The 22,408-nt window shown below is 42.4% G+C and overlaps 1 protein-coding gene across 1 annotated transcript in view; it reads left to right on the forward strand.

Moving 5' to 3' along the window:
* PTH1R (parathyroid hormone 1 receptor) overlaps positions 1-22,408 on the forward strand; it is a 59,922-nt gene that overhangs the window by 628 nt on the left and 36,886 nt on the right. Inside the window, exon 2 of the mRNA XM_023497997.2 lies at positions 1,440-1,547. Within this exon, the coding sequence (XP_023353765.2) occupies positions 1,473-1,547 (75 nt within the window). The 5' untranslated portion in view covers positions 1,440-1,472. The remainder of the gene's footprint in view (positions 1-1,439; positions 1,548-22,408) is intronic.

Consider the following 22,408-nt stretch of genomic DNA (forward strand, 5'->3'; position numbering starts at 1 on the left):
TGGGAGGGAAACAGACTGCAAGAGAGTCCGAAAGAGCAGTAGACTGCAACGGAAGAAAAAAAGGAAGAGAGAGGGAGAGACAGAGACTGAGCTGGACAGGCAGACACTTCCAGGGGGCCGGGGGAAGGAGGGGAAGCAGATCCTGGGCCCAAAGACTGAAAATGAGGGAATGAGAGGGAAGCCGCCGGGTCGGCGGGCCAGGCCTGGGAGGGGAGGGAAGGGAGGGAAAGGGATGGGAGGAGAAGGGGCCGGGGCTGGGGACGGGAGCTGGCGGCCGCCAGCCTCCGACTACTGTAGGTTTGAGTGTTATTGCAAAGTTAAACAAGACTTTCTCCCCCCACACCCAGGCGCTGTTTAAGTTGCAGAAAAACGCGTCCCCACAACCCCCATCCTTCCCCTCCCCTTCACTGTCTCCTTCGGCGCTTTCCTTCCCCCCCTTCCTAGAAACCTGGAAAAGATAAAATTACCAGATCTAAAAATACACCCGGACTTGGGCGACCACCCCTCACCCAGCCCCGCCCACTCCCCCTCTGGGCCCGGACCACTCCCCTTCCCCAGCCCACCTCCCCTTTTCCCCCAGTCTAAACCACTCCTTCTCCCCCACCTCCGCCTGACCACTCCCCTTCCCCAGCCCGTCTCATCCCCCTACTACCCCTTTCCCAATCCATTCCTTAATCCCATCCCACCCACCCCCTCCCTCCTCATCCCCACCTCTTTACCACTCCCCATCTCACTCTTACCCCAGCCCCCTTTTCACCCCCTCTACACCCCCACGTGCCGGCTCCCACACCCCCTAGCCTCCACCCCTCCCCACCCAGGGAGACCGGCATCCACACACTCCCAGCCTCCATAGCCCACATCGCCCCAGGCCCCTCTCCCACGTAGCCCCCCAGGATTCCACCCCCCTGCAGCCTCTACACCCCCCCAGGCCACACCCCCGCTTTAGCTACCCCCACCCCACCCCTAGAGCGTTGGACAAAACCACCACTCGAACTTCCCATTAAGGGGAGGGGGGAGTTGGGGGCGGGGCTGGGAGGGGGAGAAGAGCGGCTCTGACATATGGATGTGATTTCCCTGCTCCGAGGCAGATACCCAGCGAGCTAACCGAGCGCAGTGCGCTCTTCTCGCCCTCTCCTCCAGCTCTCTGACTCGGGCTTGCTCTCCCAGCACATGGAGCCAGCGCCGGGCTCTGGGGCTGCCCAGAGCCTCGGGTGGGGACGTCCAGAGCCCCGGGGCGGTAGCCTCTGCCTCCGCCTTTTTCTTGCAGCCTAGGTCTGGGAACGAACCCCCGGAGAGCCAGAGGAAAGAGGGCAAAGGGAGAGAGGGGGGCGAGGGGGTGGAAGACGCCTCCTGGCCCCCTCGGCTAACCCGCAGGCCTTCCTTTCTCTCATCGCCATCATCACCCCCCTCCCTCCCGGTCCGGCCCATTCTGTCCCCAGCCCCGCTGGACTCGGCCCTAGGGAACGGTGGCGATGGGAGAGCCCCGGATCTCGCACAGCCTTGCCTTGCTCCTCTGCTGCTCCGTGCTCAGCTCCGTCTACGCACTGGTAAGTCCTTCTGTAGCTCCCTCAGCCTTTCCGACTATGTTCTCCTTCCGTGAGCGGGATGGGGGGGTAGGGGGAGAGCAGGACTTCTAGGGAAGGGGTCTTCTGTTTCTCCACTGTGCTGAGATTTACAGACACCTTCCATCCTTACCCGGAGACATAGCGGTGGGAGAAGGGAACCTAAGGCAAACGTGAAGGGAAAAGGTGGGGGACATTGTAGGGTGAAGAGGTCGCCTCCTAGGAAGAGCTGGACTGGAGAGGGAAATGGAAAAAGAATTGGGGGATGAAGAAAGTCAAAAGGTTCCTTCAGAGGAACTTGATGACTTTGCATTAAGACCCCCTTTTCTTGGCAGCTAAATATTTTAGGGTTCCCGAAAAGTTCTTTGAGCTCTAGGATGTCCCTCTCAGAAGGGAAGGGCTATTTTGAGGACTTCCCCAAGGAGTCCTTGGTAGATCTGTGTCTAAAGGGTCTCTCCCAGGGGCTGTTGGTGGCCTTGTTTTTAGACATTCTCCTAGGTATCTTTAGTTTAACAATGTTTAGGGATCGACTCCAGGAATTCTTGATGGATCTGTTTTTAAGGGTTGCCTCAGAAGCCTTTGATCATTTTATGTTTGGGGTTCCTATTCCCATGCACTCTTGTTAGCTCCATGCCTAAAGGGTCTCCTCAGGGGTTCTTGGCAGATCTGGGTTAAAATCTCCTCCCTAAAGATCTTTGGCAGATCTGTGTTCAGGTTTCCCTCCCCAAAGGAGTTTGTGTTCTCTGTATTTAGGGGTCCCCGTTCCAGTATTTCTGGATAACTGTCTAAATTTCCTCAGCACTCCGTGGCAGCTCTGCATTTGGAGGTGGACCACCGTTGTCTTTAGCTATATGTTTAGCAGTTCCCCCAGGAATCCTTGCTTACTGTTTAGAAATCCTCCTTCCAGAAGTCCCTTGGGGTCTCCTGTGTCTAAGGGATCCTCACCAGCATTCTTAGCATCAGTGTGTTTAGATCTTCCTAAACACATTTGATGGATTTGTGTGGAGGATTCTCCCCTCTCAGGGGTCCTATGTTAGAGATTCCCTTCAACTGGTCCCTGGTCACTTTGTAATTTAAGCATTTCTCCACACATATGTTATCCCAAGTCCTTGGATTGTTTTGTACTTACCAGTACTCTAAGGATTCTTGGCAGCCTTGTTATATGGAGGTTCCTTGAAATCTTCAGGAGGTCATCTTCTCCCATCAAGACTATAATCCCACTCAGCAAGAATATGGGATGTTGGGATGAGTAAGAGGCTGGAGATATTGCTTCTCCTTCCTGGCACAGTACTCAAAGAGGTAAACTATGAGTGTCATCAGCAGCATGGGAGCGAATATTCTTCAAAAGGAACAGGATATCATCTCCAAGATCCCTTAACTGGTTTATGAGACCTGCTTGCTCTAAATGGGAACTCCAGGAAGTGAGGTGACAATTCTCAAGGGGAGGATTAATGCCTTTAGAGAAAGAGAAACAGGTTGAAATTGAAGGAGATAAGGGGATGGAGAAGAAAGGGATGAAGATAAAATTAAACAGAGAAAGGTACAGAAGTTTAAAAAAAAGGACAAGAAGAGAGATTGAAGAGAGAGACAGAGGAGATCAATATAGGGAAGGAGAGACGAAGAAGAGAGAGATCAGGAAAAGAGGAAAAGATAGGGAAAGGCAGAGGGATAGTAGCAGAGAGGAAAGGGGAGAAAATAGAAAGGAAATGAAAACAAATCTTTAGAGGGAAAAAAACTAGATCACAAACAACCTCTAACTCTCTTCAGAAAAAAAGAATGGAGAGAAATGTGTAAAAAGAATTCCTGCTAAGATAGTATACACAATCTAGCAGAAAAGAGGGTACTAGACTAGCTGATTATCTGACTAGTTGATATCTGTTAAGGAAACTGAGGCTAACTGAAGGGAAAAAACTGGCCAAATACTACACACTAAGTTTCCAAGCAGGGTTTCCCTCCCCCAATACCTTCTTCATCAAGACTGCCTAGTGGTCCACCTTCTCCCCATTTCACAGCTACACTTCACATTACTACAAGAAATTCTTCCTCTTCTCCCCATTCCAAGATGTACCCTAACCCAGTTAGTCTCCACACTTCCTGCCCCAATGTATTCCAGTCTCTCAGGATGCTGTTCTCTGACCCAGATAAGTCCTGATTGACTAAACTTTTTGCTAACAATATTCATAATTGTAATAATTCATAGATTGTTAGAACTTGGGGACTGGAATCATCATCAGTGAAAGAAACGGGCTTCTGAAGAAAACATTTCCTGTAATAGGAAGATCGATAGATTTGGAGCCAACAGACCTGGGTCCGAGGGCCTCCAAAGCAAAATTTGCCAATAACTAGTCTCACCACAAGAAAATTACCTCTTTTCTATGAACCTCAGTTTCTTCATCTGAAAAATGATAGTGAATGATAAGATAATCTTTAAGGTACTCTCCAGTTCAGAGATTCTATCATTCTGTGATTTCACTGATAGTGACTTTTTTTCCCTCTTCGGTTTCAAATGATACATATATAATTTCACATTAAATATACAATTATGTATGTATCAAAATACTTTCAGCTCTGTGTATTATCTGTAATAATAGCTTACATTAAATTGCTCTCCCTTACCCTGCTGGTGAGCCAGAAACACAGCTGGCCCCTGGAGAGCATCTGGACTTGAGAACTGGGGCGTGGTCTTCTATTGCTCCTTGGGCTTGCTAGAGGAGGTAGAAGTCAGATTCTCATTGGGAAGAATATGGCCCCAGCCCCAGCCTGTCTGTCCCTCTGACAAACAAGCCTGGCGTCTGGTTAAGACAAAAGAATAGTCGAGCCATCTTTGAGTTCCAGACATCTCATCCGGACCTAGAATCTGAGCCAAGCCCTACCTGGTTTTTCTCTCAGTCCCAAGAGGCTGACATGTAGTCTATGTTGGATTTCATACCTTTAGAGGGAAGCTACGTTTATTGGGACCAGCAGGAAGAAGAGCTTTGTTGATCTGAAGCGAGGATTCTGAGAGTGTGAGTGCTGGATGTAATGATATGAAGGTATATAAGTGTATATGTACATTAGATACACATATACACGTGTGTGCACATATGTGTATAAGTGTGAGTAGGCATTACATGCCCATGTTTGTAAGTGTATATATCTCTAACAATAAAAAAGTATATGTCTATGCAAGAGTATGAATGAAATGTGGGTATATATATATATATCCATATGTATATATGTCTTCAATGGTTTGTTAGAGAATATAGTGTGTCAAAATTTATATGGTGGGTGCAGATGTGGAAATATAAGCTCTTGGTTTTGTGCATGAGACAGAGAGATGAAGTGAAGAAAGAATATGGAGAGAGAGACAGAAAGAGAGATAGAGACAGACAGACAGAGAGACAGAGAAAGAGAGAGGCAGACAGAGAGAGAGAGAGAGAGATGAAGTGAAGAAAGAATATGGAGAGACAGATAGACAGAGAAAGAGAGAGAGAGAGAGAGACAGAGAGAGATGAAGTAAAAAAAGAATAGAGAGAGAGAGAGATTTGGAGGGATCAACATTCAGTGTCTGGATAAAGTTACAGGACCATGTACTACGGTGCTTAGAAATAAATGGAGAAAATATGTAAATTCTGGGATTAGTAGTTTTTGACATGAGTGAAAATTTGTATTTAGATGGAAATTATTCCAAAGAGCAATTTTAAATCTCTCCAGCAGTATAGATAGGAGTCTAAGAGGAAACAAAACTAGAATGTTTGAAGATCTGAGATCCAGGAAAGAATGAATGGTAAATAGGAATTGTATGCTGGTTTGGAGTTATCATTCGTAGGTTCTTATTAAAATCTTCCCATTTCGTACCTGTGTTACTTCAGGCACGTTACTTAACTTATTTGGGGAAATGAAGGGATTAGGACTAGGTTTTCTCTAAGGTTCCTTCCATTCTAAGGAATGTCCATAAAGTGGCACTTTAAGATTCATATTCTATGAGGAAACAGAAAGGTCTTGAGCCCTCAGTACCCTCCCTAATTGCCAATAATAACAACTGACTTTTATGCAATGTTTTCCATATGTTATCTTATCTCAGATCATTATTCCATTTATCTTCTTCATTTTACAAATGAGGAAAGGTGATAAGATTCTTAGATTCTAAAAGGTAAAAGTTTAATGTTAGGGCTTTATGATGAGACAGTAGGAGCTCAGTGAGTGGGTTGGAGAGTCAGTGAGGGAAGACAAGCTGGAGCTCAAGAATTTGATCAAGGAGTCTGTGAAAAGAGGTTGAATTTATGTTAAAGGATGGGGGCCCAATGATGGGAATAAAGAGAATAGTGCTTAGTGATGAGAAAAATACTCTAGTTAAGGAATGAGAGCTCCATGAAGAGATGAGGAGCTCAGTGAAGAAATAGGAGCTCCATTAATAAAGAATTCAGTATAAGGATTAGGAGATACTGTCTATCCACACTGTTGGTTTTCGATGCCCAAAAAGATCTCCTTTCCTCTTTCTTTCCCCTAGTTCATCTGCTATCACCTCATCCATTTCTGGCCATTTACCAGGGGTCTGAACCCTGAGTGAGAGTCTGGCCAACTTCCAACTTTGCTCTTGCTGAGCTCAGTCTGTACCATCCTTCCCATGTCAGGGATCAATCAAGATATTTTCTCTACAATGGACCCATCAGCCTTGTACAAGTCACAAACACTGATGGATCATTTAGCCCTGCAGCCAAGACTAGAGCTGCTCATCAGCTGGGGCAGAGTGGAGACAGGAGATACAAAAACCTGCCACTAGACGCCACTCTGCCTCCTCTCCCCTTCCCATCAGCGGAACTTGGCTGTTGCAATGAGGGTGGGTCACAGAGTCATCTGCACTTTCACTCCTAGTCTCCCTTGGAACTCATTCAGTTCCTGAGGTTTTTGAGATAAGTAGTAGGGCTAAGGCACATTTTGTGACTGGGATTAAGACTTGGTTTATGTTTAGGTTAGAGCTCATTCTGACTAGATTAAGTACAAAAAACAGTTCCCGCTCTCAAGAAGTTCCTGATCTGACTAGGACAGCAAGTCCGGCATCTTGGATACAAAAATAAAAAAATTTTCAATCCAAACTCCCGTCCAGTGTAAAGGAGTTATTTGCTCACTTAGGGTATTTCTAGGCTGTGTTCCCTAGATGGAACAGAGTTTGGTGGGTTCCATTAAGGAAGTCTTCTTGGAGGGAGTGTTCTGTGAGATGGTTTTGGACTTTCAAAGGATGAAAAATATTATGTAAGAGTGAGAACTTGTATTTAGTTCATGACTAAAGAATCATATTTTCTTTCCTAGATCAGAGAATCAATGTGGAGTGAAGAGAGATGGGGATGGGAGGGTAAGGAGTGCTTTCCATCCTATTTTTCAGGACAGCCATATGATGCTTTCTTAGTTAATATGGGGCATCATAGCAGAAATAGCATTGACTTGGAAACCTTAAACCTGTTCTTAATTTACTGTATGATCTTAGACAAGTCCTTTTCCAGACTTAAGTTTCCTTCATTTTATAAAAGAGCTGGGTAAGATGATGTCTTTTTGTGGTTCACTTTTTTTTTTAAACTTCTATTTCTATAGAGTTTAAAAGTTTGCAACAACCCTGGACAACAGTTCTGGTCTTGGACCATTTTACTTACATGTCAGGCAAATTTGGCTTAGAGAGGATTAGATGTCTTCCCCAAGATCACACAACTTGTATTACATCTGGGAATCCAACCCAAATCTCCTGATGCCAAGTCCAGGGCTTTATCCCCTTCGGCCGTGTGTTAAGACTCAGTCCACAACTCTCCCTAGTGTGCCAGAACCAGATTAAAATGTAATTGGAAAATATTTAATGACATAACCAAATGTAATAAAACATAGATAACATTACATTTTAAAACAAAGTCAATATGCTGCCCAGAGGGATGTATAGTTCAGTGCCCCTCAACTCTTCTATCTGAGTTTGATATCACTGCTCTACACCTCATTGCTTCTCATATTCTGCCCCAAGCAATTCAATGCACAGAGGGCATATCTTTATAATCAGCTGAATAATTTATGTTACATATTTTTTAAAACTCTGTTCAATCAATACATATTTATTCAGTGAATCCTTATGACATACCCAGCCTTGGACTCGTTTGCTTGTGTTTGTTGTCATTGTTATTGGGAAGAGGGGTAAGGAGGGAGGAAAAAGAAAAGCCAGCATTTGGGGAGCTCCCAATCTGATTAAAAAGACATGCAGATGCCAAAATAACCTACAATCCCAGATTCAGTTATCCAATGTGTGGTATATAGTATACCCAACACCAACGCTTCAGGAGCTAAGAGGAAAGTGTAGGATAATGTGAGTTTGGGAGTGTAGGATAATGGAGTTGAAGATTGGGGAGGGGTCAGAGAAGGCTTCCTGAAGAGGTGAGACTAAATTTTGTCCTTTTGGTGGAGAACTTGGTAAGGGAAAGAGGAAGAGAGAGGGCATTTGGGGCAGGAGCTCTGTATAATGCAGGAATGACCACAGTGGGTGATTTAAGGAATATAAGAGAAAATTTCTGAGGCAGAAATCCCCACTACAGTAGATACCTTTCCATGTAAGGTTTACAAAGAGTTTTCCGTCACATAGGGTAGGTAATGTAAATATTCTTATTTTATAGATGACTAAGCTGAGGCTCAGAAGGATTCAGAATTGACTTGGCCATGGTCAAGTGGCAAAATTGGAATTTGAATCCAGCTTTTTTTCTCTAAGATTATAATACTTCTCACTATAAAAAGATTAACTTTGCCAATATTACTAATAATATTGTTCTTGGACAGCACAACTCTTTATTCTTCCTTAAAGGGATAACAAAAGTTTTGGGTGGTGGAAAAGAAAGTCATCCCTTTAAATAGCGCTTTCTCTGAAAGGCAGAGATTGATGGAGAAAGGAGTTGTACTGGAGAATTTTTTTGAAGGAATTTTTTAAAGGAAGCTATGAATGAACTTTCAGGAATCAGGATTGATTCATTATATTTTCCTCTTCTTTCCCTATATTAAGAATTTTCACAGGATCATTCTTTTTATATGTATCTTCAGGTCCTAGTATCATACATGGCATATAATAGATACTTAATGAATATTTGTTGATTGGTTGGTTGCCTGTTTAAAGACAGCTCTTGGCCCTGACTAAAAGTTCTGGGAAGGAACAATTTATATTAAGAGTAGATGTGCTCCTAAGGGTGCTGGGAGATCCTATCCCATTCTAGAAAAATTAAGATACAGGGCCTAAAATCGCATATATACATATGCGTATGTCTCAATGAGATGTTATATTCCAACTTTTATGCAATATAAGCCTATTAGGAAGATTTTGGGAGGGAAGAAAACCATTCTATATTTATCCGTACTCATCAGCTTCAGTGTGTCAGGATGGAGCATGAACTGTTAGAGTTTAAAAAGATATTAAAATCTTTCATGGGTCATTTTACAAATGGGCAACTTGGAGCCATGAGACATTAAGTGATTTATCAAGGACATACAGTTTGTAAGTTGAAACTAATTCCTAGCTTAGAATCCTTAGGTCACCAGCCTTTTCTGAGGTTGGGGAAGAAGAATCAGCTGATAGAAGGGCAGTATATTATATGGGGCACAATCTCTCAGACTGGTTGAATCTGTTTCCTAGGACATCTAGATCCTCATGACTATCTGCTGTCCAGAATGAAAAAGCTGGAAGGGTGCAGGCAGGAAAAGAAGTCAAAGAAGTAGAGAAGTATGAGATATGTTTGCATCAGATTCCCTAACCCATTTCATTTCATCCTGTCCTCTGGTCAAAGGGCTCAGCTTTCACACTGAGATATATGATAGCCTTTCCATGCTGATGATCCGCAAGCATGTATTTTTTGCTATCTGCCTTTTCAATAACTATTGATCTCTTTACTCCCTGAATCTAGGCCAGGCTTCTAGCCCAAGCAAGCAATGACTCTTACCTCAAGAGCAAAAAACACATTCAGGGGCAATAATCATAGTGGTGAAGTTATTGCTATTCTGGATGTGGCCACTAGTATCTTGCTTGATGATATCAGAGAAAGTGGAGCTCCAAGATGCTGCTTTTTTCACCATACATCACTACCACCATAGTATCATTACCATCACCATCACCACCCTCCCCTTCTATATCATCATCACTACCCTTTTCATCACCACCCTCCCCTTCTATATCATCATCACTGCCCTTTCTATCACCATCCTCACTTTCCGAATTATCACTTCCTTCTCTATCACCATCACTGTCAGCACCCTATCCTTATCACGACCCTCTCTACCACCATCACTACGGTCTTTTTCCCCTTCTTCATCACTACCCTATCCCCATCTTCCTTATCACCCTTTCTAACATTATCAATTATTGTATTCATCACTCTCACTAGCTCTCTATCTCTGTCACTACCAACTGTTATTACCATCATCACCATCTTGACACTCAATTATTATCACCATCATTACCCTAACACCATTAACCATCATCCCATCCCCACTTTCTCTATCACCGTCATCATTCTCTATTACCTCCATCATCCCTATCACATGTGAATCTCTCACTCAGTGAGGGAATGAGATTATTGCTAGGGATGGACAATCTTTTGATCTAGGATAATTTTCTATGGGAAGCAGGGTCAAATGATGAGGACCATTTGGAGGATTATTGGCAGGCAACTAAGGGCATCCAGGCTTAGGCTACTGTGTGAAAGCAGGACTAAATTACCCGAGGCAAGAGGGATGAGGGGAGGAAAAGAATTTGAACTTCAAGAACTTTGTGTAGGAGGCACAAAGGAAAGCAGATGGCCTCTGTGAAGTTTGGGGGCAGAATCTCCATTTGCTTGATTCTGTTTTCCTTCTTTCTCTTTCAATAATAATAGTAATAATTTTCATTTCTATAAAAATTTGAAGCATTAAAAGAAATTTTTATACTAGCCCTGCAAGTTGCACAGTATTTTATTCCCATTTTACAGAGGAGAAAACTGTGGCTTAGAGAAGGTAGCTTACCAACAACACATAGAAAGTAAGTCAGAGAGCTAAAACATATACTCAGAAGTGTTTCCCAATTCCAGTTCTAATGCTCTTTCCATCAAACCCTGCTGCCTTCAGGAAGTCTTTCCATATGGAAAGGATCTAGGCAGAGAGTGGGGGAAAAAAAGGAAAAGTCAAAGAAGTGAAACTTGTCTTTCTTAGTGTCTCCTCAACGTTGTAACAAGTCATCTTAGAGAAAAGGTGAAAAAATACTCACTGAATTTAGACCTGGATTCAAATCATGAAACTATCTCTTAACAGAGATGTCACCCTGAGCAAGTCACTTCCCTAAGATTATAGATTTAGAACCAGAAAAGAGTTTAGAGGTCATCTAATCTCTCTCTCTCTCTCTCTCTCTCTCTCTCTCTCTCTCTCTCCAAAGAGACTGTGAACCATGAAGGTTCAACAGTCAAGAAAAAGCAACAGGGAAGAGATTTGAACCCAAGCTACTAACTCCAATTTTACTGCACTCTGCTATTTCTATCTCCCTGAGCCTCACTTTCTTCCCCTGCAAAAGTGAGGGGTTGGAATAAATTATCTCTAGTGTCCTTTCCGGCACTCAATCCCTCCATCCTGAGAAATTCCAATCTATTTAGAAATAGGTTCTGTCAGTCTTTTTCCTGAATGTGCCCGGCACTCCCCCTAGGGGTAGATTAGAGAGAGAAAGAACTCAAAAGCTTTCAGCAAGAATTTAGGATAGACCTGAAGAAGAACTGCCTAATGAAGAGAATGAGGAACCTCATGGAGTCTCCTTTCCCATTCACCGCCCCCCCCCCAATCCTAGAGTCGAGCATAGGTGCCTCTATTCCCCAGAGAAAGCTGATTTATCTGGAGGCAAAATTTATCTTGAAGTGTGATAACCTCAAGAAATGAATTCCCAGGGCCCAGATCCCTAGAATGAGGGGCAAGTAAGAAGTGTGGGGAAGCTGAGAAAGGGGTCTCTTTCATGATTCCTGAAGTTTTCTTCAGAGCTTGAGAATTCAGCACCTTCCTGGGAGCTGAGACAGGAATGATGTGGAATTTGGCAGTGGAGTTTAAGAGAAGGGGAGGTTAGGGAAAGTCAGCTTTCCTTCTGCGAGATCTCAGAGCTTTTCCTACATCTCAGCTGCCATCATTTCCTACTGCCACTATCCTTTACCCCCCAAAAAAAACCATCATTTCTTATCATTTAACACCAATACTACATTGACAGTACTACCTGACATGGCAATACCACTGACCATAACAATATCACCTACCATAATAATATCACCTACCATGATCATTATCACCCACTGTAATATTCTCTCTAAAATGTAATGTTCTCTGTTGAGGTTTTCTTGGGGTCTCTGGGAGCAGCCTTCGTTTCAATTCAGTAATCATCACAAGTACAGCCAGGTGTTAAAGTCCAAATCCTTTATTGTCTCTTTCAAAGTCTTGTCTCCTTTTCTGGGGCTGGGTTAGCTTTCTTAGAGGCCTATCCTTCTTCTTGGTTCCAAGAGCTTAAGCTCTCACTTGTCTTCTCTGGCTTCTGGAATCTCCCGGAATTCAAAGGTTTGTGCTTCTGCCTGCAGCCACCACAAAGGTGGATGATGGAATGAATCTGTCTCTGCCTCTGAGAACTTCTGGTATGCTTGTCCTTTTTTGGGTCTGAGACTTCTAACTTATATGCTCCACACTAAGTATACACCAATCTTTATATCACTAGGAACCCATTATTTGTTGTAGGATTAAATCAATGCTAAACTAGATTTAACCACTGTCTTCTCAATTCCACTTAAGTACCTTGTTTCAAGTTCTGGCTCATAACAACCTACCATGACCATATCACCTACAATATCACCTAGCATAATAATATCATGTACCATGATCATATCACCTACCATAACAATATCACCTACTATAACAATATCACCTACCATAATATCACCTGCCATAACAATATCACCTACCTTGACAATATCACTTACCATGACAATATCACCTAGCATAATAATATCACCTGCCATAACAATATCACCTAGCATAATAATATCACCTGCCATAACAATATCACCTACCTAGACAATATCACTTACCATGACAATATCACCTAGCATAATAATATCACCTGCCATAACAATATTACCTAGCATAATATCACCTGCCATAACAATATCACCTACCTTGACAATATCACCTACCATGATAATATCACTAACCATAATAATGTCACCTACCATGACAATATCACCTACCATGACAATTTCATCTACTATGACAATATCACTTACCATAACAATATCACCCACCATAACTATAGCATCTACCTTGACAATATCACCTACCATGATAATATTATCTACCACAATAATATCACTTACCATGATAATATCACCTATCTTGACCATATCACTTACCTTGACAATACCATTGACAATATTTAGCATGGAATACAATGTTTCCTTCTCTTATCACTATCATGACCTTACCAAGGCATCACCTGCAATCATCAATACCAGGGATACCAGAAGACACCTGATTCAAAACTTTCCTCTAACACTTTTCAGTTGTAATGTCATGAGCTAGCTACATTTCCTATCTAAGCCTCAGTTTCCTTATCTGCTACATAGGTAATACCAGTAGGTCCTGGCTCACAGAATTTTTAAGAGGTTCAAGTGAAAATCAAAGCTAGAGATGTCAGCTATTGTTATCATCACTGTCTCCTACCAGCATTTCTCCCAAATACTTTCTATTTCTACAGCATTAAAAGGTTTACAAAGCTGCTTCCTCACAACCATTATGTTGAGGTAATAGCACAAGTCAATCAATCCACAATTATTTATTAAGTACTTACTATTATCTTCTCCCATTTTACCAATGAGCAACATCATGCTGAGATGTTAGTTATCTAGGGCAAGATTTGAACCTAGACAAGGGGTATGCTGACAAATGTTTAACAATTAACTCTCTAGAGAGAATAATTCACATATGATATACTTGCATGTTTAAACTGCATCATTTATATTTTTCTCCATCACTTTCCTAAGTCCAGACAATCAACAAAATAATAAATCAAGCCCTGGCTTGCAGTGTAAACTGATTTCCCAGGTGTAAATGCTCACACTAAAAATTTAACAATTAGGCTATCAATTAGCTGACTGCAGCATATGGGGACCCAGTTCTCCTGACTCCAAAGCTAGTGGAATAAGTATTCCCCTGTACCACACTGATTCAGAACTAAACCACAGCTGGACCTAGAATCAGAAAGACCTGAGTAAGGGCCTCGGTCACTTCCCAGCCATGTGACCAAGATCAGTTTCCTCATCTTTAAAATGAAGATACTTATTGTTAAGGATTAAATGAGGATGTATATTAAAGCACCATGTTAGGCATTATTACTACTTATTTATCCCCAGTCCCACTTAGTGCTCTCATCTACTAGCTGAACGTTGTCATCCCACCCTCATCCTCCACAGAGGCTCAGTCACTCCAGGCTCTGGGGGAAGAGGCAAAGGAGCCAGTGCTTTATTCCTTCTTTCCTCTCTCCAATATTCAGGAGGCCTGATGCTGGTATCAGCCCTGAGCCTCCTCCCTACAGATCTCTATCTTCCTTGGACAGATCTCTCCTGAGATACTAAGCAGTTGGTTCCACTTTTCTCCTTCCCTCCCTCCACCTTCTCTCTTTCCCTCTTCCCTCCTCACCCTTACCTCCTTCAACTCAACCCTGCAGAACCTCAGGCAGGGGGAAAAGGGAAGTCGGGGAGAGCAGATGAGTCCACAGAGGAAGGAGTCAGGGAGGGAGGGTTGTTTGTTTGTGTTGGGTGGCAGGACCTTTCACAAACACCAATCTTCCCACTCCTCCGAGGGGAGACAGAGCTAGAACGTGGAGCTTGGGCTCCAGCAAGGGGGGAGAATGCGGTGGGCAGTGAGGGCTTAGCTCATATTACTGGGAAGGAAAAATCAGAGTCATTTCCCCTCACCAACACCCACGACCCTTTCTACCACCATCATCATACCATTACCCCACCCTTTGATTCTTATGGCTGAAGGTTATTCCATAATATGATGGAAAGGTCTTTGGGTGTAGAGTCAGGAGACAACTGAGCTTAAAACTTACTTCTGATACTTACTAACTTAACCTCCATGGACCTCAGTTTTTTTTATTTGTAAAATGGGGATAATAACATCTGTACTAATTACTCTATTTTGCTGTACAGAAGACACCTCTGCAAACTTGTAAATGGCTCTCCCTTTCCCTGGGCCCCCTTCATCTTTCTCTATGGAACTCCATAAGGGTAGGAACCATGTCACCCCACAGAGATGAGGGGCTCCCTAATGAGAAGTAAGCTCCCAAATCCTGCCAGCTCACAGAGACTGCAATGTGTTCTCCTTCATGTCACTCAATTCTCTGTCTTATCCTTTCAATCAAGAGAGAAAAGTAGTGATGTTGTACACAAAGGTAGAGATTGGCTGCTGTGACCTCCAGACAGATCCTAGCTTTCTTTCCCCTCCCCAAAGCCTACCTCAAGGGGAGTGAGGCTGAGAGCTATAGTCAGAGCTAAAAGACTTTAGGCATTATGTCATCCAACCCCATCATTTTACAGTAGGTAAATTACTTCCCCTGAAACCCACAGGCAACAATTCAAATAACCCATATTACTTAAAATGCAAACTTTAAGGTCTACAAAGCACCTTCCTGAAAACACCCCTGTTATCATCAAGGCTTGTTGTTTCCATTTTAGAGGAAGAAATTTAGGATTAGAAAGCCATCAAGGTCAGGGAATTAGTAAGCATCAAAGCCAGACTCTCTCCTGATTCCATGCCTAACAACCTTCCCATAGCAGATCTGGGATTCAAATCCAGAGGCCTCAGATCCTAGGAACAACTTCAGGCCAGGACCCCCTTCTTTACTAGTTTCAGATCTGCCTTAGCAGAAGGGAATTTGTGAAGGGGAAGGTGGAGCCAGGCCTCTGAGAGAAGAGGTAATGGGAGCAGGCAGTGAAGGGAAGATGTCGATATCTATCCTTTCTGAATCTGTCAGCATTTTTTCTGCTTCCCTCCCAAGAGATAAGACTCTTCCTTGTGGGAAGTATGGCGGGAAAGCCCAGAAAGAGTCTGATAAGCATAATCAACCACCAGAGGAATGGACAACAAACCCTTGATCCTGGGCCAATCTAAAGCCAGAAATAAGCTAGGGAGGTGAGGAAAGATGGAAAGAAGGAAGCGACTGTGAAATAAAGAAAAGTATAATCCTTCTAAACCAGAGGGTTCTTAACTTGGGTCCACAAATATTTTTTAAAATATACTTTGGTAACTTTATTTCAATATAAATAGTTTCCTTTGTAATTTCATGTATTTATAAACATCTTAAATTATTTTGAGAAGGGACTCACAGGTTTCAATAGATTCCTGAAAGGGGTCTATAACACCCTCCCCCCAAAATTGTTAAGAACTTCAGGTCTAGCATAATTCTGCCACCTGGGATCACCAGCTATTTAGAAGTCTCCATTAATTGGTTGATGTTTTTCTGTTTTGTATTATTTTTAATCTCCACTCACCAATAAGATCAAAGAATCATATGTTGTGGATGATGGTGACCCCTCAATACTGTCCCTATCCAGTCAACAGGGGCATAATGTTGTATATAGGGAAAAGAATGATGGTCATATTCAGTTGTTCAAGCCTAAATATTCCCAAGGCCAGAATGGTGATCCAGGATGAGGAAAGAGCTGCCCCAACAGAGAACTTCCTGAGGGGCAGATACATGTTCTCCCTGCCTAACATTTTGCCTTTACATTGATTCTGGCATTATCTGTGATCTCCTGAGCCAAGAACCAGTTGGTGGTAGTTAAGTTCTGGATACCTCTTCTCCCATAGAATGCTGGCCAACAAGGTACCTAAAGATACTTCCAGAAATCATCTCCTCCCACCCTTTTAATGCTATATTGTCAAAGGAGAACCAATAGTCCTATTAAAGATCTAGAGGGAAGGGAACCCTTTATTCACTCATTAATTATTCACTCTCATTGGATCATTCATTCATTTACTCATTTGTTGATTCACAAATCATTCATTTACTCACTATTCATTCATTCATTCACCAGAATTTACTTATTCATTCACTCATCCAACCATTTATCCAGTAAATTCTTATTAAGTTCTTCTTTATTCACTCCAGTGCTAGAGATTATTAGAGGAAGAAAAGAGAAGCAAAATTCCCTGCCCTCAGTGAATCACTAGTTTGATCAAGGGAAATAGACCTAAAAGTAAGAACCAGAGATGATATAAAGTGGGCTATAACAAATGTTAGAGTGCTGCAGATAGTCAGGCTTGTAGAAACTCAGAAGAGCAAGAGATTAGTATGCATAGTCAAGGAAGACTTCTTGGAGGAGACAAGACTTGAGTTGAGCTTTGAAGAACTGGAAAGACTCTGAAGAGGCAGAAAGAAAAGGAGGACACTCCAGCCAGGAGGGAAAGCCTGAGCAAATACAGAGGCAGGAAAGACACTGGCTTGTTAAGGAATGTCGGGATTGTACCTGCTTCTGGTCTAACCCTGACTTCTCTTGCTGTGGCTCAACAACCACTTTCTCATCCCAACGTCAGTGAACGGGGACCCATCCTTGGTGGGTTCCAGATGCATCTGTTGCCTGATATAGGGAACCAAAGGAACTAAGGTAGGAATTGGGGGGCCAAAGAATTGGGTCTCTTATTCAGGTCTTAGGTCTTATGGAGGTTCTCTTACACCTTGGTACCTCTTCCATGCTATTGTTTCTTATCTAGAACAGCATTTCTGTGGGTCTAGCCTGAATCTTTCTTCATTGAATAGCAGGTTAAGGCAGTAGAGATTGGGAATGTTCTCATAATCAAACATCCCCTGCCTGCAAAACAGTAATCTCAGACCAGCTCTCCTAGCCCTCCTTTCCCCATTCTGACCTCAGAAATGGGACTCCAAAAGGAAAGGTGGGTGAGATGGAATCTTCTGAATGAGGGGTGCAAGCTGGGCTGGGAGCCAAGTGAGAGGAGAATGACAACAGCTGGTTGGCAATATCTGGAGACATCTAAGCTAGAGAATGAGAAGAGCAGAAGACCTGACTCAAGGAGACACACACAGAGAAATCTACCACACGTGCAAATCCATAATGATGCCTCTAGGACAAACACAACGATTTAGAGAACACACTCAACACAGAGACAAAACACACAGACATAAATGCAGTCAAGATTCAGGGCTTGTCTGTGCCCAGGATTATGGCTCAGTTGGAACTTATGTTCAGAATAGACAGAGGACTATGTAGATGATATAACTTGCTACATGAACATGTGTTGTTACTCAGTATCAGCAAATCTCAGCTCTGGAGGGGGCTCCAAATCCAGGCCAACCTGAACAAGAATCCCCAACAAGTTGGCCAAATAAACAACATAGAAGTCATCTACATCTTCATCCCAAATTTCATAACAGAATACAATTGTATAACTAAGTATCATTATTGTTGCTTGTGGAGCACATAGCCAAGGGGACAGATAGCTACAATCTGAACTAGGATTTGTCTCCTCTCAGAATATTTAGCCTTGGCCCTAGTCCCAGCTCTCTGGCAGGGTGGCAAAAAAAAAAGAGACTGGAAACCCCCAGAGATTATTGAATCTGTCATTTGGTCAATCAGCTTTCTGGTTAATTGATTGGCATGGAAGCCATCAAGTCAGCTAGAATGTCCAACTATAGGTTTTTCAGTCAATTATACAATCAGTGAATCATTCAATCATTGGTTGGCCATCCAAGCCATCAATCACCTGGTCAGTCATCAGTCAGCTGTTCAATCAATCAGTCATTCTATTCATCAGTCAACTTATCAGTTGTTCAGATGATAATTCAGCTGACCCATATCCACATACCAGAATTCAGAACTCTCCTCTCTGCTCCAGGAGGATATGTACCCTACATTCTGAGTGGGGAGATCCACCTGGAAAGAAAGGTCCATTCCTTCACCAGTGTCACTATATCAATGATGGAGAGCAGATCCTTATCCCCATCTCCACGATTACTTTTTTCCCAAGGAAACTGGAGTCTAGAGGAGGCAAGAGTGACATTTCTCTAAGTCAATAATGAATATTTTGAATGCACAGAAAAGCGTAAACACCTCATCTTGATGATATAAGGAAAAGGAAAAAAATGATGACATGATTATGATGGTGATGAGGGGTGACAGGCATAAGGATGGGGAAAATAATGATAATAGTGAGAATGATGGTGGAGATAGCAATAGAAATGGTGGGATTAGTGATGAAGATAGAATGGTGGGGGTGATTGGCATTAAAAATGGTGGTAGTGATGGTGATCAGGACAGAGAAAATAATGGTGAAAATGGCAATGATGAAAATGGAATGGAAAAGTGTGTCTTTATTAAGTGCTTACTATATGTCACGCACTGTTCTAAGTCCTGGGGATGTGAACAGAAAATTTCTCATGGAATTCCAATTATTTGGGGAAGACAACATGTAAAGGATAATTCATATTCATGATCAGTCAGGAAGTCCAAATAACATTTGGATTATGGTGATGGTGATGGTGATGGTGATAGTGATGATGGCAGTAGAATGGTAATGGTAAATATAAAAATGGTGATGGCAATAATGATGGTAGTAATTTTAAGAGATGAGGCCCCTCCTCTCAAAGAGTCCCCAAAAAAGGCACAAAATAGATCAGTGACAACATCTCAACAAATGCAAGTAATTATGATCCAAATGGAGACCTTCATGGTATATGGATGTCAACTAAAGAAATTATCAAAATAGGGTTATGAAAGAAGGCTTCATGGAGAAGACTGGACAAAAACCACCCTAGAATTAGAAACCCCAAATAGCCAGTGAGTGAGTCCAGAGATCATGTCCTCTTTCCATCTCCTTTTCCCATAAACATATTTTCAGCAGCTTCTCCCAGCTAGCCACTCCCCCTCCCTGTGGTCCTCAGTGCCCAGCCTTTATCATCTCCCAGTTCTACATCTCCTGCCTCACTGTTTAGTTGCCTTTTTCTGCCCTAAACCTACCTCCTCCCTATATCTCCAGACCTTTAGTCCCTGCTGGTAACTTGGGAAGGGGGAATTGAAAAGAAATAAAAGTAGACTCAGTCCCTAGGGGGCTGAGGAATGCTGTGGGTAGATGTGTCACGCCATGTTGGCTGGGCAAGAGCCAAGGCAAGTGGCGGGGCTTGGGGAGCTTGTGGTTGGGCCCTAAGCCCTCGGGAAAGCCGGGAGGAGAAGGCGGGGAACAGGCATTTGGTTCCAATTGAAGGAAGTCTGGAGCCAAGCCTGCTGTGAGGGAGCCCCTCCACCCAGGCCCTCTCTTCCTCTCACACACAGAGCCATAGGCCCTCGGACACATATAGAGATGCATATAGGCAGGCACACACAGGCATAGTTATGAATTCAGAAACAGAAACATACACATTTAGACAGATCTATGTATTTTATACTCAGAACAGGAAGAAAAATACACACACACAGGCTCTCATATTCCCAGATGTTGAGTATTCCCAATGGACATATATACACACAGAAGACATTTGAAATTCAGATACAACAAACATACCTGCACTGGCCCTCGAACAGAAATGAATGCACTCATAGACATTTATCCACAAATGTATTCACCTGCCCAGGTATCCACATACAAAGACATGCAAACATATCAACGTGCACAGATATGCAGAGATATACATGTACACAGACATCGAGAACTCATACAGACACACGCACAGTTAACTGAAACCAGGAGGAATCAACTCTCTCTAGAGCCAATTGAATCATCATTGGTCCTGGAAGCCTTTACTGCCAGAGAGATGTGGTCAATTAACTTCTCCCGCCAGCTCCTGACTCCCCCTTCTCCTCTCAACTCTCACTCCTAGCTCCCGTCTCTCACTCCTATATCACTTGCTCTCCCTCCCTCTCAAAGGAATCTTTGGCTGGGTAGCCATTCTTGACTCTGTGTCTTCAGCAGCCTGCAGCCTACTAGGAAGCCTTAGAAATCTGAAAATCTCATTTCTCCTTCAAACATCTAGAAGTTGAGGGTCTCACTCTCAGCAACTTTATGTGGCCTTTCTCTGCTCAAGGTTCCATAGTTGTCTAAGAGATGCTATATGATCAGGGGAGAAAAGGTAGATGAAGAAAACTTCCAAACTTTGCACTGTTTGCCGAGTCTCTGCCTTCTTAATCACATTTTTTTATCAATTCTGGGAATTCTCAGATACCCCTATTCCAATCCCACTTCAACCTGCTTGGCTAAGGCTGTTACTATCTGCTTGGACTACTGCAATAATCATTAAATTATAGAATATTAGATCATAACATGGCTCTGTTCAACAATGAAGTGATTCAGGTCAATTCCAATAGATTTGTGATGGAGAGTGCCATCTGCATCCAAAGAGAGGACTGTGGGAACTGAATGTGGATCACAAGATAGTATTTTCACCTTTTTTGTTGTTGCCATTGCTTGCTTATTTCTTTCCCTTTTTGATCTGATTTTTCTAGTACAGCAGGATAAATGTAGAAATATGTTTAGAAGAATTGTATATGTTTAACCTATATTGGATTATTTGGATTAGAGGAGAGGAGGGAGGGAGGAGAGAGGAAGAAAAATTTGGAACCAAGGTTTTGCAAGGACGAAAGTTGAAAACTATCTTTGCATGTATTTTGAAAAATAAAAAGTTCTTATAAAAATATTAGACCACAAAGGAAGAAGGCATAAAGATTCATTTCCCTTATTTTAACAAGAGGAAAGGGGAGCTCAAGGCATGTAAGTGATTTTCCCAAGATCACATAATTAGTGAAAGTTAAAACCAATATTCATATGTGGGTGACTTTAAAATGAATGGGGTTCCCCTCCCCAAAAATCACAAGCTATGTCTTAGGAAGTCTCTTGTCTCCACTTTTTATCTCTTCCCAGTCATTCTTCACATATTACCAGACATGGTATATATAATCTATATTTTATAGATATACATTGAGAGAGAGACAGAGACAGAGACAGAGACAGAAACAGAGAGAGAGAGACAGAGAGAAAGGAGAGTGGAAGGGCTTGATCTTGATCTAACTAGGCATTTCATTCTGCTTGGAAATCTTCAGTGGTTCCCAGTTGTCTCCTAAGTAAATTTCAACCACCATTGTCTAACATTCAAAGACCTACATAAACTAATAGTCTTTACTTTTCAATCTGCACCCAGTAGGAGTTTTGTAAAATGTTTGATTTGATTTGGATAGGATTGGCTTGGATTGAATTTACATTCCAAAACTATATAACTATAGTTTTCTTAATGCTTCCTTGTGTAAAGGAAGAAGATTGATAGACATTCTTAGAGCATATTGCAAACAGATTAAAAACTTACAGAAATACATTTCGAATAAGCAGTTATCACTTCACATAGCAATAGTAAATGTTAATAACAGGTGCATACCACAAGATTTGCTGAATGTAGCCAGAAGTAGTTTACCTCAGGAAGAAGCCTATGAAATGGCTGAGCTCCAAGAGTGGAATCGGAGTAATACCCACATGCACTAAGCCAACAGCAGGTTGACATGAAGTATATAACCAATGACTGAGTCCTGCAAAGTTGTTTATGGAAAGAGGGGTTTATGCTGGTAATTCAGGACCAGATCATTGTCAACGAAATTATAGAAGGATTATGTTTAAGGAGTACAAACTTGGTGATCAATGAAGATGATTCAAAGAAATAGCAGATTCTGCGCAACTCCATTGAAAACTGTAAATATTTAGGGCTGTCATATCTAGCAAGATAATCTGGTGGCTAGAACTATATAATCCTAGACTGACTGGGATACTAATCTGCATTCTAGAAATAAAGATCTCAAATTACCTGGAGAACT

The sequence above is a fragment of the Sarcophilus harrisii genome, chromosome 1 (assembly GCF_902635505.1).
Source record: "Sarcophilus harrisii chromosome 1, mSarHar1.11, whole genome shotgun sequence".
NCBI classification, from domain to species: domain Eukaryota; kingdom Metazoa; phylum Chordata; class Mammalia; order Dasyuromorphia; family Dasyuridae; genus Sarcophilus; species Sarcophilus harrisii.